This window comes from Salvia miltiorrhiza, chromosome 6 (assembly GCF_028751815.1).
Source record: "Salvia miltiorrhiza cultivar Shanhuang (shh) chromosome 6, IMPLAD_Smil_shh, whole genome shotgun sequence".
In the NCBI taxonomy this organism is placed as follows: domain Eukaryota; kingdom Viridiplantae; phylum Streptophyta; class Magnoliopsida; order Lamiales; family Lamiaceae; genus Salvia; species Salvia miltiorrhiza.
In genome coordinates, this window is record NC_080392.1 from 5468902 (window position 1) to 5485139 (window position 16238).

General features: G+C 36.0%; 2 protein-coding genes across 4 annotated transcripts; both read right to left on the bottom strand.

Annotated features, from left to right (window-relative positions):
• Window positions 1-3652: 3652 nt before the first annotated feature.
• LOC130988171 (putative serine/threonine-protein kinase) lies at window positions 3653-6765 on the bottom strand. Of its 3 annotated transcripts, none has more exons than XM_057911953.1 (7): window positions 5543-6765; window positions 5238-5441; window positions 5082-5150; window positions 4911-4979; window positions 4781-4843; window positions 4372-4697; window positions 3653-4115 (listed from the first exon to the last, which is right to left on the bottom strand). In XM_057911953.1, exons 2-7 carry the CDS (start codon window positions 5419-5421, stop codon window positions 3717-3719), a joined length of 1110 nt encoding a protein of 369 aa, XP_057767936.1. In that variant the 5' UTR covers window positions 5422-5441; window positions 5543-6765; the 3' UTR covers window positions 3653-3716. The 3 variants fall into 3 exon arrangements, with proteins under 3 accessions (XP_057767936.1, XP_057767937.1, XP_057767935.1); XM_057911954.1 differs by having other exon boundaries at window positions 4603-4697; window positions 5073-5150; XM_057911952.1 differs by having other exon boundaries at window positions 5073-5150.
• A 146-nt stretch (window positions 6766-6911) lies between these two features.
• LOC130988173 (uncharacterized methyltransferase At2g41040, chloroplastic) lies at window positions 6912-11107 on the bottom strand. The gene is made up of 8 exons (XM_057911955.1): window positions 10767-11107; window positions 9916-10016; window positions 9688-9828; window positions 9044-9125; window positions 8182-8375; window positions 7940-8051; window positions 7411-7521; window positions 6912-7180 (listed from the first exon to the last, which is right to left on the bottom strand). Exons 1-8 carry the CDS (start codon window positions 10920-10922, stop codon window positions 7052-7054), a joined length of 1026 nt encoding a protein of 341 aa, XP_057767938.1. The 5' UTR covers window positions 10923-11107; the 3' UTR covers window positions 6912-7051.
• Between the last annotated feature and the right edge of the window lie 5131 nt (window positions 11108-16238).

Below are 16238 nucleotides of genomic sequence, written 5' to 3' on the forward strand. Positions count from 1 at the left end.
TAAGTGGGCAAAAGTAAAACACTCCACCTACTTAACTCATAAATAAAGGTTTTCTTAATCTCCATGCTAAAAAATAAAGGGCCAATACAAATGAGACGAGGGAGCAATAAACTGCAAGACAAAAAGAGCAAATTTATTGGCTAGCTAGATAGGTTCTGAAGGACCAATGTCTTCTGCTTCAATATTACGTGAAACTTTACGCTAAAAATTGTTTAAAAAATGACAAAAGCTTCAAATGACCAATGTAACAAACAAAAAGTTTCAAAGGGCTAAAACAATCTGGGCTACGCGTACAATCTAGGACTTAGTTAATAGAGTAAAATTTATATTTAAGGAGGATAATTTTTTCCATTAATTTAATTCAAACTTATAATTAGTTCAAATATAATCATACTCTAATTCTCCGGTCAATATAGATAACTAAAAAATATCATACAAATTTAGAAAACATAGCATACATATATAGTTGAAAATAATTAACTACAAAATTAGAAAACATAGCATACATATGTAGTTGAAAATAATTAACATTTTCATTCGGGAAAATTGACTCAAGAAATGAAAATTAATTTTTCTGTGCTAACTAACTTAACCAAGTATTTTCGGATGGTCACAATTAAACCGATCAATTTCTTTTTATGAAATAAATTAGAAAAGATTTGACCTTTTCACTTTATTTATTCTATTGTCAAACACATTTAAAGTTAGGGATGTCAATATAGCCTGAAACCCTTGGAGTGACCCGATTAACCCGTCAATTCAAGAGGGTTAGGGTTGAAAATTTTCAACCCGATAAAAATTACAACCCAACTAGTCCGTAACGTAATAGCCCGACATCCGATAGGGTCGGCCCGACTAACCCGATGGGCTAACTCGAAACCCGAATACTTAACATAAAATATTTAGATATAAAAATTAAAAATAATAAAATATTATAAAATCTCATCATTTCACTTATCTGTATTGTTAATTCAATAATTAACATAAAATATTTAGATATAAAAATTAAAAATGATACTTAATATATATATATATATATATATATATATATATATATATATATATATATATAAACAAAACACCCAAGGGTGAGGGGTTACGTAGACCCCCAACTAGTAAATAAATCAAATCAACTAGTATCTCATACATGACGCTACCCAAAATATTGCATTTTTATATTTTTATTATGTAAGTCGATGTTGAAATTTTACTTATTTATGCGTGTTTTAATTATTACAAATATAATATTATCAGGAGAAATATACTAGTATTAGTTAATTAAAAAAAAAATATTTGAGTCCAACTAACTCGAACTCAAACATTTAGAGTTAGGGTTGAAAGTTTCTAACCCGATTTTTATTTTCAACCCGATTAACTCGCACCCGAATAATTCGTAATTCGATGAGTTGACCCGATTGACATCTCTACTTAAAACACTAAACACTAATTTCTTAAATTTTGTGTCGAAAAGAAATTGATCAATTTAGGTGGAAGGAGTAGAGTAAAATCTAAAGGGTTAAGGTGCAGATTAGCCCCTGAACTAGACCCCCCTAGAGCGTTTACCCCCCCAGACTCGGTCAAGACGCGTTGACCTCCCTAAACTCCCGAAACAAGGGTTGATAAACCCCTTCGTTAAACGGAGCCCAAACGCCGTTTACTTTTTTTTTCTAGTGGGCCCCACTCTTCTCTCATCCCAGCCACCCACACCCTCACCGCCGTTCTCCAGCCGCCGGCTGCCACTCGCCGTCATTCTTCCTCACCACCAAAAGCCGCCGGTTCCTGGCATCTGCACCGCACAGAGCGACCGCGCCACCTCCTGCCGCTTGCCGCTGCGCGCTCTCAACCACCTCACGTCGCCTACGTCCAATCCGTCGTCGACCCCTGCGCGACTCAACAGCCGCGACCAGTGCTCACGCTGGATCCAGACCCGTCGACCTGCTCGATTCAAGCAGCCGCCTTCTTTCGAACGCTGAGCAGCAACCACCAGATTTCGTTTCCGGTGCCAATCAACCTGCCGTGAACGGCGCGGTCTGGATCTGTGGAGAGGTCGACGCCGGACTGGAGGTAGGCGCGTGAGGTGGTTGAGAGCAGTGGCGGCGGATGCGCAGCGGCATGAGGTGGCACGGCCGCTCTGTGCAGCGCAGATGCAGGAGCCGGCGGTGAAGGTGTGGGCGGTTGAGATGAGAGAGGAGTGGATGGGGCCCACTAGAAATTAAAAAATCTTTTTTTTAAAAGAAAATGGTGTTTGGGCTTCGTTTAACGGAGGGGTTTATTTGCACCCTTGTTTCGGAAGTTCAGGGAGGTCAACGCGTCTTGACCGAGTCTGAGGGGATAAACGCTCTAGGAGGGTCTAGTTCAGGGCTAATCTGCACCCTAATCCAAATCTAAAAAGTAGAGGTGGTCCAATTATTCGAAGGAGTTGCATTATCGATGCAAATCATATCATCAACTTCCATTAATAATGGGTCAACTAGAGTTGTGAAGAGATCGCATATCTTGACCAAATAAGGGGGAAAATAAAATTGTTTGAATTCACGGACAAGAGTTATTATGTAATAAAAGCAATGTTACTTGAATTCGGAGGCAATGCAATTAATGAAGTAATCATGAATATATGGTAGCATATATCTATACTTCATATTACTTTAATATGAAAGATGCGCCCAACTTTAAAATAAAATAAAATGAAAGATGCACATGTGTTGTACATATTACCTAACGATTGATATAAATGCAGACGGTAAAATATGTCGAAGAATGTACAGAAAGCTTATTTTTTTACTGCAACATAACAAAAGGGGAAGGGAGAGAAAGTAATATATGCATGCAGAAGCAGAAGAGGCGAGGAATTTTTGGTTGGGACGAAATTAATGCATGTGTTTGTTTGATTATGTCTGGCTCAGACCAAACAATGAAGTTGTGATTTTCCACAAACAAACGTGAATTTGTGGTGGCTTTCCCACTTCAACTTGCTCTTTGTCCATATATATATATATATGCTTCTCTTCACCATCGTGGAAAGTGCAAAGTCACACACACATACATGACATATAGTATATGTATATATCTCTACTCCTATTTTATAGTTTCACACAGTGTAATAAATTAAATGTGAAGACAGAAAAAATTTGAAAGAAAAAAAAAATCTCAGGCGAAGAAGATTAGCTTATATCTCGAATATAAGACGGATATATTAATTAATTAATACGATATGCACTACGTAAATTATAGAATATAAAGTATGTATATATACTGCGTTTTGCTTGTTTATGTGTTTTGGATTCAAAATTAATACTTATGACCAAATTTATAATTTCAAGAATTTGTGGTTTCACAAAATAACACAAAAAAAAGGCGAATGATTCAGCAAATTAATACTGCAAACTTGAGACAGGGGACTCAAACTGAAGAAAAAAAAGTCACACCCAGATAAAATATACTCTATTCTAAAATTGTGTATTTCAATGATTATGAAATTGACGACAATCCAATAATTAAAATAAGATACGAATTAAGTTATGATTAAAAAGTGTGGAATTCGAACACACTTCAAACACTAGTTACATGTAAGCCTTGTCATAAAAAAGAAACACAAGACATCATAAACATTAATTTTATGATTTAGAATAAGAAAACATATGTAAGAGATGAGTGGCAATTAAACAAGATATATATATATATATATAATGTTGGTAGTGATCGATGCTGAACTAATATTAATCCATACTAATACTTGTCTCTAAACACCTCAAACTCACACTCTGAAAAGACACACTATCCAATTCTACATGGAATCTCTCAAGCCCAATCCCATCAACACTCACAACGCTATCAGATGACCGATGAATCCTACCACTTTTCCTCTGATCATCATCTCCATCTCCCATTGATGCTGCAGGTGGAGGTGGAGGGAGGTCCTCGTCGTCGGCCGCCTTCAACGCTGCCTCCAATTCTTGCCTGACTTGGCTCATTGTAGGCCTTTCCTTGGGCACTTTCACCACACATCTTAGAGCAATCTCTCCCATTTTTACCATCATTTCCATGTTGCAACCTTGCACTAGAAGATTAGTGTCCAAGATATCTCCAATCTTGCCCTTCTCAATGCTCAATCTTGCCTGCATTTTCCCATGCTTTAGGATCAACATATATGCTTCTTGGATACATATAGTTTTAATTCATTTCTTTATTTAATATCGTGTTTTATTTTATTAATATATATATATATACCACCACCACTAAGAAGTTATATTGCCAAATCCACTCCTAGAGTTTGCCTTATAATCCAATTATTTTACAAATTTCTTTATAAACCAAACCATTAACATTTAAAAGGATGGTCTATATAAGTAAGATATTGAAAGTGTGAGTTACCCAATTAATGATGTGAGAAGTAGAATTAGCAGCCCTAGTAGAGTCAAGTGCAGGTCTAGCAGTAAGAAGCTGCAGAAGTATGACTCCAAAGCTATAGACATCAGTAAATGGAGTGAGATGAAAGGTTGAACAATAAGCAGGATCAAGGTACCCTAGTGTCCCTTTAACCTTACTGGTAACATGTGATTCATCACCAACTGGCCCTGTTCTAACCAGCCCAAAATCCGATACCTTCGCCTCAAATCCCTCTCCAACTAGGATGTTGCTCGGCTTCAGGTCACGGTGGATGATGCTCGGCCTAATCCCTTCGTGCAGATGGCCTATTCCTGCCATCACCAACAACAAACATCTAGACATTTGCTGCACACAAAATCTTGAGGCTGTCGTTGTACCAGAGTCGTAGGCCTACCTTTAGCTGCTCCAATGGCTATCTTAACTCTCTCCCTCCATGTTAAACTCCTTCCTCCCTTCCCTGACAAACACATTAATTAAAAAGTTTGGATTTTTATGGTTGATTAAGGTAGTTCTTAATATATTACCAATGATGTAGTCTAGTAATGAGCCATTAGCCACATATTCATAGACCAAGATTTTTGCTGCCTTTGGCCCTGCAGGAATTAATCATCAAGTAACAGAAATTATGTTAATCAACTCAACTTATATCAACATTTATTAATCTAAATTTAAGTCCATCTTCATAACTTTCTTGCCTGTTTCTTCACAGAATCCCACCAATGCAACCAGATTCTCATGCTTCACTTTTGACAGCAACCTCACTTCTGCTTCCAAGAAATTAATCAAGAATCAATGACTAGATAGATACACACTAAATGAATAAATATTACTGTGCCTCAACAATAAATTACCATTTCTGAAGTCTTCAGTGCTTGTGTATGCTTCAGAATGAGGCTTCTTGATTGCTAGAGTTCCCTCCACAGGGAATGTACCGCGATAGACGTTAGCAAATGATCCATGACCAATCAAGAAATCATGGCTGAAATTGTCTGTGGCCTTCTGCAGTTCTTCCAAACGAAATCGCCTTAACTTCATCTTCTCTGCATCTAGTTTCCCTGCTTGCTCAACAAGGACTAGAGTGAGCTACTTTGATTGATAAGGGAGTTGAAGATATACATATTCATTTTCTGATAATTGTAAGAGTGAAGAAACAAACCTTTTTGGTTCTTGTATAGCCTGAATTTGGCATACAGCTTCCTCTTGAAACAGATTTATGACCAGCCTGCAACAAATACTAGTATAATGGCAATCAAAATTCCACCTAATATAGGTTTCTTGTTTGACCCATTTCCATAATTGAGAAATCCTGGAGGTGCTGAAGCTGGTGAAAAATCTTGTCTATTTGCCATGTTTTTTCCCCCTTCAAAATTTAAGAGCTTTTAATAAAGTATCAACTACTGCAGTATCTTTCTCTTTTTGCATGAAATTGCCTATAGTAGGAGTAGGAGAAAGAAGGAATGTGGTTAATATTGTTTGAAATGAGAGAATTGTCAATTTACTTTTGTTTAGCCGGCCAACTGCATGATAATAATTACTATTATTATTTCATGTTGATGTATATGTTGCATAGACTTAGTCCTTAATTACTCTAGGCGGCACAAAATGCCAAAAAAGACATGTTAATCAACACAGATTATACACAAAAACACAACATTTCGTGTTGTTTTTTTTTGCACATAAAGATAATTGATCAAATTCTCGATGTGGGCTTATGCATGTCCATACTTTTGTTGCAATGTGGCCATAAAATCAAGATTTGTTGCCAAACAAATGAACAAAGAACCAAACAAAAAGATTCACAAGAAATTTCTATGGTTGTCATTGACCAAGTTTTCAGCATTAAGTGATCATGAGCTGATAGGTAACATTTTGTTGTGTAACTGATTATAAAATTAAATCGCATATTAAGACAAGATAATTAACTACCTAATCATATGTTAATCTCTCTTGGTGATATCTCAGTCTACTACTTACCAAGGATATAACAACAAATGGTTGAAGTAAAGGTTTAAAAGAGTTCCCAAATGTTTTGGGTTGATGCCATTACTTAAGGGGGTGATAAGGCTCTAAAATTTATCCACGTAGTGATAGGCAAATGTTAGTAGAGAAATATACACCAAATGTGCAGAGGAAGTTAATTTCTCTGAAAGTGCGTTCCATACGAAAAGCCATTTTATTTATGTTTCGTTATATTGTGTATTTTGTTATGTCATAGTAATAATTGTTAATAGTATAACACCGTTCAGGTCTATATAAAAAATGTGGAAAACCGTTCAGATCAATTATTAGAAAGATTACGCATTTCCAACGAATTACTGAAATTTCCATTAATATATAATATGTATTCTTATTCTATAGGGTGTGTATAAAGTATTAGATCAACACATTGGTAATGTCATTAATATGAGAGAAAATATCATTTTGCAAAATTGAATACAACATTTTATGTGCTAACCATGTAATGAACAATAGTGTAGGAGAAGCTTCTATGTTATAGTAGTAAGTAATAATTTGTGAGACAGAGAGAAGGCAATAAGCCAACAACTTTATTACCTCCTAGGAAAACAAAATTATCATAGTTACAACAACGTTGGGTAGATTTGGGTGGATCCATATACAGTATACATACATATGCGTATGGGAAGCAAAGTAGGAAGGCAAGAAATCAAGGTTTCTGAGCAGAAAACATGATAAAAGACTGCTCAACTTTCTTGGTGTAATTAATGAGCCCACACGACATGCATAGGTCCTCAATCTCCTCTTCTGTCAGATAGTTATAATTCCTTGTGATTCTCTGCCCAATATAACACACCAACATATTTCAGCAGAAAACATGAAAATCTATCGTGAATTGCTCCACAAAGTTAGGCATTTCAATTTCAAACTTAACATAAGAGATTTCGATGCTCCTAGCAACCACTACACGAATCCAAATCCACAGACCTAACCATTTACCTTAGAGCAAGATGGGAATATGCCTCAATAATAATAAAATAGGGGAGTAGTCATTGTAAAAGGGAGAACCTGTCTTAAACTGAAAGGCCTTAAGAAAGTAGGAGTTGATGAAGTGACTCGAAGGAAAGTGCTTCCAACGAAAATACCACCACTTCGCATTATCCGATTTATCTCAGCAATCTAAACACCATAGGAAAATGTTAGAAGAAATCATACATGAAATGGAAACTTACTCACACCGGGTGTATCATCAAAGGTCTTAATCAGCTCCAAGAAGCTAAGGAAAGGCAAACGAAACTTGTGCCATCGATGCTTACTTGTCCATGTTTCTATAAACATTAAGTTTCTTAAGTGTTTCCTTGATTGGTCATTAACAAGTTTTCCATCACACAAGGTTTGACAGTCTATTCTAATTACAGATATACTGGGGTTCAATCATAACAGTTCTACTTGCTACTCCTCCCCTATCCTGGAAATAAAAAGCACAATAAAAAGAAAAGGAAAGAAAAGAAAAGAAGCATTTCAAGGAAAAAGAACCAAAAAGCAAATTCTTTTGCTTGAAACAGTTGGAAATCTGAGACGGCCTAAAAGAACTTACAGCATTTGAAGGAGATGGCCAGCAATGTAAGGCTGCACCAGCATGAACAGCATCAACTGAACCAGATGAAAAGGGAAGCCTCGAAACATCAGCTCTCACAAGGGCAAGATCCCTGCCAAATTCCAAATAGTTTCACTTTGTTTTAAATGAAACAAAGGCCTAAATGAGCTGAACAGAAATGTTTAAAGTATCCACGTTCTAATCAGTAAATATAAAGAGGTATTGAGTAAGGAAATGCTCACGAGCTTAAGATAGTATCATCATTTTTTATGAAATCAAAACATTGACGAAGCATATTTTCAGAAAAATCAAGCGCGACAACTCTTGAATAAGCCCCGGATTTGGCAAATTTTCTGGAAAACAAACCACTGCCACAACTCACATCTACAAGTACTCCACCTTCAGCTGGTTTAAAGTACTCCTGAGCCATACTGAACTGTACACAATTTCAAAAGACAGTTCCACCGTAATCAGCAGGAGTTGTAGTTTTGTCGATTATAGATGCAATATCAACGGAAAGAAAATGTTACTGTGTATAATGCAGTTCAAATCCAACGGGAGAAGTTAAAAGAGCAAGCACCCTACAGTAGCCAATGACATATAGCAATAGGAAATTGTAGCCATGTGGATAAAAATGTGGGAACAATAGCCTTTTTTGTGTTAAAATGACTTGCATGAAAAATTCGATGATTACAAGAATTATAATGATCTGTATGCCTTTACACGATTACACGGATTGTGTAATTCATGTAACTGTGTTATTTAAACTGATACACAAATTTTCAATTTCGTGTAATAGTGTTATTTACACTGTTCACTAATTTTTGTTACATAGTAAAGTGTGAGGGCAAAATAGTAACATAGGCTACTAACTCCACATTTTTATCTACATGACTAGAATTTCCTTTTATTAAGTGACATTGGGCTAGAATTGGCCATTATCCCAAATTTAAAAATTAAAATACCAAGATAGAGTGATCATCTGTTTCACACACCCCTTTTCCTCTATTTTAATGCTCTTTAAAAACAATTTCATGAAAGTTTATCCCATTTTCCAGATTTAAGTTCTCTGCTGGCTTAATTGTGGGAAATATAACAATTTACCTCTTGATCAGGACCAGGGAAACCACTACGGTTAAAGTTTTGGCGCCAGCCTCTCTCATACACAAATGAAACAAGTGGACTCCTGGAAAAAGCGAGGACACCAACATCAAGTTTGAACAGCCAATGTTGTAAAAGTCTTAAGGCCTATTTGAGGTGTTTTGCCTCGTCGAGGCATAAGCCTCAAGGCGGTCCGAGGCGTAGGCCTCAGACTAAAGACCAAAAAGTTCATAAAAATTATTATAAAACATAGATAACAAACCAAACATTAAACTTAATTGTTTAGAAGTTTCAGATACATCAAATTAAAGACATAGCATGTTCATAATATTGGTATATTACTCAATAATAAGATAAAATCAAAATCAAACATCATAGTCGTCTAACACTCACATCAACAATACCATTAGAGTCCTCATCAATACATATCTATATCCAATCTTGTTCGTAGCAGTCTTTTCACAATCTATAGAACAACATGTGGGTAAATAGCACAAAGTATCAACATAACACTCTAGCTACAGTTATCAATCACACTCAACTTCATCACGAGTAAAATTGCAAAATGCAACACCAATATATATACATATATACAATGGATTTGCAAATGATTAGAACGTGATGTTAAGAGGGTCAGTATAATACACCTGAATAGCTCAGTCCCAGCTGGTTGGAACTCATTGTACTCCTTTGTTCCAGAAGTAACAGTAAGATCAAGATACATGTTTTTACTCGAGTATGACTTTTTGCACGTCCTACACTTGAAAGCAGACCTATAAATTGCTGGCCTGCATCATTGTGGACTTGAGTTAGAACTCTCATGACTCACCACATCATGCTGACAAGCTTCGCCATTATTTCACATTTGAACTTACAAGTTGAATCCTGAAGGGCCTTTTCGTATCAATGGCTCATAACAAATTGGACAAGCAAACAAGTCAACATTTGAAGTATCTCGGACTTCGGTGGTTGATTCCTGGTAAGCACGGGTTGCCCCAATATATTTAGCACAATGATTATGACACTATCCTCACTCCTCAGAGATACGTACTTTCTATTTTAGAATGTAGAATCACACAATTCAACATAAGTTAACTCAAAAATCAAAATGTGCTTGAACAAGAACGGCCATTTAGACATCTTCACCATCATCATCATCTTCCTTCTCCAAAGACGAATACTTGTTTGTTTCTTAAACTTACTAAGAATGAGATATCCACTGTTTGCAAAGAACTATCATCACATTTCCGCGCAAGTTTATGTTGACAAGACCTCTTAACTTGAAAATATCTCTACCAATACATCAAAATAATTTCTCGAAGCAGTTTGCTTTTTCAAATTTTTTTCATTCTTCATATTTTGTACATCACCACCACAGTCAAAACATAAATTTCCAGAGCCTAAAATAAAACCAAACACAGGTTTCCATTTCAATAGATGTATTACTATGATAACATTCAGAAAATCACCACACATACACACACACTGCGGCACAATTTTCGGTTTTCAAAATTGATTGTACAGAAAATGTTGACCTCAAATTGGCACAACTGATGCTATTACTATATTTATTTTTCTCTAAAGTTCACCATTTCTAAGAAAGTGGAACTAGAAACTCATGTGTACTGATCATATTCGCCCTGTGCGCTTCCCGCCACTACTATATACACAAACACACAGTTATGGAGGCATACAAAAATGAGAAGGAGTAAGGATAGTGAAGTACGGGCTCCAGAGCAACAGCAGAGCTTGCTCGAATTCTCGCAGGAGAGGAGCGGGGGGAAGGGTGGTGGAGCTGGGAATTACGATGAAAGCTTTGATTCGTGCGGAAGAAAGCATAATTTTGGTGGAGGCGGAGCGACGGCTGTGCAGCGACGGCCATACCTCACGGATGACGACGGTGGCGGGCTTCCCCTCTAGTCGGATTTGATGAATCTGTTTTTGATGTATAAACGTAGACACACAAGCCTATATATATTGGTGATTTCAGGAGAGAAAGGAGAAGCGCAGGAAATTTCTGATTTTTTTGATTCATTTTTCTGTGCATTGCCGTAAACTTATGTGGACAAAGGAAAAGGGTGGGTTTTATTATATTTTTTTATAAATAATTTATTTAATTGCCCTCTTCGTGTCTTCGTCCGTTCCACTTGATTCAATTAAGTGTATTTTGCTTTTCTGTTCGTTTCCTCATTTAATAATAATAAGATAAATAAATACTTGCCGCAATGCAAATGTCATAGTTAGATGTCAATTCAATAGATCAACCAATTGAGAAAGTTAGGGTTAAAAATTTTCAATTCGATAAAATTTCAGTTCGAATGGCTCATAATGGAATAATTTGATAATTTAATAAAATTAATGAAAAGATAGCTTCAATCCTAGAGTTGATCCAAAAATAATATGCTAAACCTTATTCATTCTTGAAGTTAGTATAATAAGATTTTATTTTTTTAAAAAAAATTAAAATATATTTTGATTTAATATTCGAATATTATACTTATTATTAGACTTCTCTATGTTTTTTAAGCAAATACTTAACCTAAAATTTTTAAATGTAAAAAATTAGAAAATAATAGTCATTAAACAAAAATGTGTGCATGCATATCTCTAAAAAATGTGTGTATTGTATTTGTTCGTTACAAATATAAAATTATCAAGAGTAAAAATTAATTAATTTTTAAAGAAATTTTCGAGCCCCACTAGCTCAATGAATTAGCTAAAATTCGGTAAGGTTGCCCTGAAATTCGATGGATTGACTTGATTGATATCCCTATTCGTAGTTTTATTTAGTAAAGTCGTCCATATTATTGCTATATGGCATAATTCATACAATAGTGTGATTATGTGTCTTACCTACCCTCTAGATTACTATAATTATTCATAATTATGTTAGATGATAGTATTTTCACTAGTTTATTTCCAAAGAGTTCCATTCTAATTTCAACTTAGATTCCTCCCAAACAACCATTTTATAATAAACATGATTACAGCTAGGATTATGTAGTATCTATAATCATTTTATATTATCTAGGATTTCGATCCAAATAATTTATAATCATGCAACAGCATAACGAGATATCAGGCCCCAACCTGAAGCCCATAAAAAATTATACTACGCGCACAAATCCAAATTGATATTAGAAGCCCAAATGGCTCCTTTTATCATTAACAGGTTTTTTAATAATGTATCAAACCATTATTTAATGATGTGATAATAGAAGAAAAGATGGGATTAATTCCAATGTCTCTGCAAGTGTGTATTAATGTCTATGTGTGGCTTGATTGTCTCAATATAAATATCTGTGTTTCTAGATTCATTTTGTTAGCTTTTTCGCTGTATGTGATGAATGGTGACGACACACGTCTTAATTATATGAATGCACTAGGGATATGGCAATGGATCTTGGACCCGGTCCAAATCCGCGGATCCAGATCCTTTTTTTAGGATCTGGACCTTAGGAAAAATGGACCCAATGGATCTGGACCGGATCTGGATTATTTTTATAATTTTCGGATCTGGATCTGAAGCAAAAAATCTGAGACCCAGATCCGATCCATGGATCCATTTATATATAAAATTATATATAATGTTATTTATTTTTATCTAACTCTAATCTAATATCTATGACTAATCTATATATCTCTTTTCATAAATAATATATAATGCAATTAAAGATAATATTTTACTTTTATTTTAATTTAAATTTTAGTTATCATTATCATTATTATTATTATTATTATTTGTATTGATAATATTAATTTTCTTTTTTCTATGTAAAATAGAGGACACATTGTTCCACTGTTATTTAGTACTTGATTATTATATTCTTATTGTTATTAAACTTTGATAATATTTTTGTAGAATATGGTTAATTCATTTATTTTGAATAATTGTTGAAAATCTAGACAATAATTATAATTTTATTTGGGATTAATTTAAGATTTACAAATTTATTTTAAAAGACAAAAAGTATGGATCCGGGTCTGGACCCGAGACCCTGTGGATCTTATGGATCTGAACCTGGATCTCATTTTTTTGGATCCAATGGATCTGGACCGGATCTGGGCCTAAGTCAAAAAATTCGGATCTGGATCTGGACCAAGCAAGATCCGGTCCAGATCCGGCCCATTGCCATCCCTAGAATGCACGTTGAGAAGACAAACATGGTGATACTGAAAGTAAGCTATAATGGATACCCTTTTCAAAAAACAAGGCAGGCGGAAGAGAAGCTGAGCACATGATGATGGCCAGATATATAATAAAGAAGGCTGAATGTACCTACCAAAAATGGAAAGTATGTACAATAAACTTTTAAATTAATTATTAGATGCCAACTTCATTCTTCAAGGCATATAATATCAGAGTAAAAACTTCAGTACTACAAAAGTGACAAAGTAACCAACATCACATGGCATTTTCATTTTATTTTTGTTGGGTTCAAAAATGTTTAAAAGAGGGCAAAGATTTCATAAACTCTGGGACAAGCCATTGCCGTTTCTCGTTTACTTAGTTCATTGATATGTGTCAATGGGTCTACAAATCCCTTAATAATTAAGATTATGTAAACGCATATATACCTTAATAACTCAAGTTCAAGTCGACAAATCCATCTATTTATAGTAGCAAAAAGACAAATACCTTGTTGTAAGTACAATTATTCTCAGCATTGCATCTCTAAAAAGACATAACAAATGACGACGAAAGATAGTTTTCCAACCTTTTTAATATCCTCTCATTAAACAATAAGGGTGCGTTCTATTTGATTGTAAATTTATCATGTGAAAAGAAAGGATAAATAAAATTTCACTCTTTAAATCCTTCCTTTCTTTTCCCACATTTCCTACTTGATCCTTACACATTTCTCATTTACTCTACAAAGGAGAGATAATATTATCACACCAATTTTGACCCTTACACATTCCACATTTCAATGGAAAGCATCCTGCTCAAATGAGTGTTCCACAACTCAGACATGGAGCTTATTGCTCCTCAAAATTTCATGACTGAGACACTCATTCGAGCGTGATGTTTTGCAAGGAAGGCAAACCTTCTTTTGAAGAAGCATAATATTAAGGATTAGTTGTGTAAGTATTAGTGAGTTAAGGTGGTGGAGAGAAAGACTAGAACATCATGTTGGGAAATATACACAAATAATTCCACCCATTATCAAATCGAAAGCAATATCAAAGATATAAATTATCTAAGACGGGAAAAATAATGACACCGATATTTAACGTGGTTCGGCCAAACTGCCTACGTCCACGGACCCACCCCAATATATTAGAGAATCTCACAAAATGAGGAGTACAACAATACCACACTGTATTTTGTATCTTGCCTACGCAGAGGCTATCTCTCAACTCACTTTTATCACTCGTGTATAACTTCCACACTGAAGTTTTCTCTCACAAGATTTTCTCTCTATCTCTCTAGCTATCTGCTTTGATAGATGTGTTTGGTGTGTCTTTGCAATGTTGTGGAAGAAGGTATTTATAGGCAAATTCATGGTGGTAGGTGGCACTCATGGTGGTAGGTGGCAAATGGTGGAGGTGGTAGGTGGCTACCTACCTCCATTTTTTACTAACAATCTCCCACTTGAAGACTGATTTCAATCTGTCTTCACACCTTGATCAACGCAGCAGCCTTTCTGTCTTTGTTATTCTAGCAAACCAATTGAAGCTGAGCACAACTTCAATTTATCAATGGTTACTGCCTTTGTAAACATATCGGCTGAGTTCTTGCTTCCCTGGATCTTCTCAAGTTGTAAGATCTTCATCTCCAGCAGGTGACGGATGTAGTGATACTTCAACTCAATGTGCTTTGTCCTTGAGTGAAACGCTGGATTCTTAGCCAAGAAAATAGCACTTTGACTGTCACTAAAGAGTGTACTATTCTCATGCTTCTTCCCAAGTTCTCCCAAGAAATTCTGCAACCATACCATCTCCTTGCTTGCTTCCGTCACGGCTACATACTCAGCTTCCGTAGTAGACAACGTGACAATCTTCTGCAACTTAGAAGACCAAGAAATAGCAGTACCACCAAAAGTAAATACATACCCGGTTGTACTCTTCCGACCTTCCAGGTCATTTGATGCCAAATCTGCATCAACATAGCCAACCAACTTGGCACTCTTGCCATCAAAACATAAAGCCTTTTCCGTGGTACCTCTTAAGTAACGAAGAATCCACTTGACTGCTTCCCAATGTTGCTTGCCCGGATCACCCATGAATCGGCTCACTACTCCCACTGCATGCGCAATATCTGGCCTTGTACACACCATGGCGTACATAATGCTGCCTATTGCCGATGCATAAGGAACTTTTATCATCTCGGCACGTTCCTCCTTTGTACATGGCGACTCCTTCTTCGACAGCTTGAAGTGACAACCCAACGGGATGTTCACCGGCTTCGAATTCTGCATGTTAAATCTTTTCAATACCTTCTCAATGTAGTTGGCTTGTGAAAGATACAACTTTCCTGCCGCCTTGTCTCTTTTGATCCTCATGCCAAGAATTTGATTGGCCTCTCCAAGATCTTTCATGGAGAATTGTTCAGACAATTGCTTCTTCAACTTATCCATTTCCTTTGCATCAGCTCCTGCGATCAACATATCGTCAACGTATAGCAAAAGGATAAGATAACTTTTGTCGAACCTCTTGTAGTAGCAACAATGATCAGCGTGGCATCTCGCGTAGCCAATCTCCAACATAAAACTGTCAAACTTCTTATACCACTGCTTCGGAGCTTGCTTCAGGCCATACAAGCTCTTTTTCAACTTGCACACAAGATTTTCTTTTCCTTTCACCACGAATCCCTCGGGCTGTGTCATGTACAAGTTTTCCTCCAAATCACCATGAAGGAACGCTGTCTTTACATCCATCTGATGTAACAACAAGTTTTCTGCAACTACCATGCTCAACACTAAACGAATAGTGGTTAGTTTCACAACAGGAGTAAAAATATCGGTATAATCAATACCGTATCGTTGCTCAAACCCTTTGACAACCAGCCTTGCCTTGTAGCGTTTGCTACCATCAGCTTCAATCTTGATTCGATAGATCCACTTGCAATGCAATGCCTTCTTCCCCTTTGGGAGCTCTACAAGTTCCCAAGTGCCGTTTAGGATAAGAGATGCAATCTCATCATCCATAGCAACTCTCCACATCCGCTTATTACTACCAGTATCTGCCTCTGCAT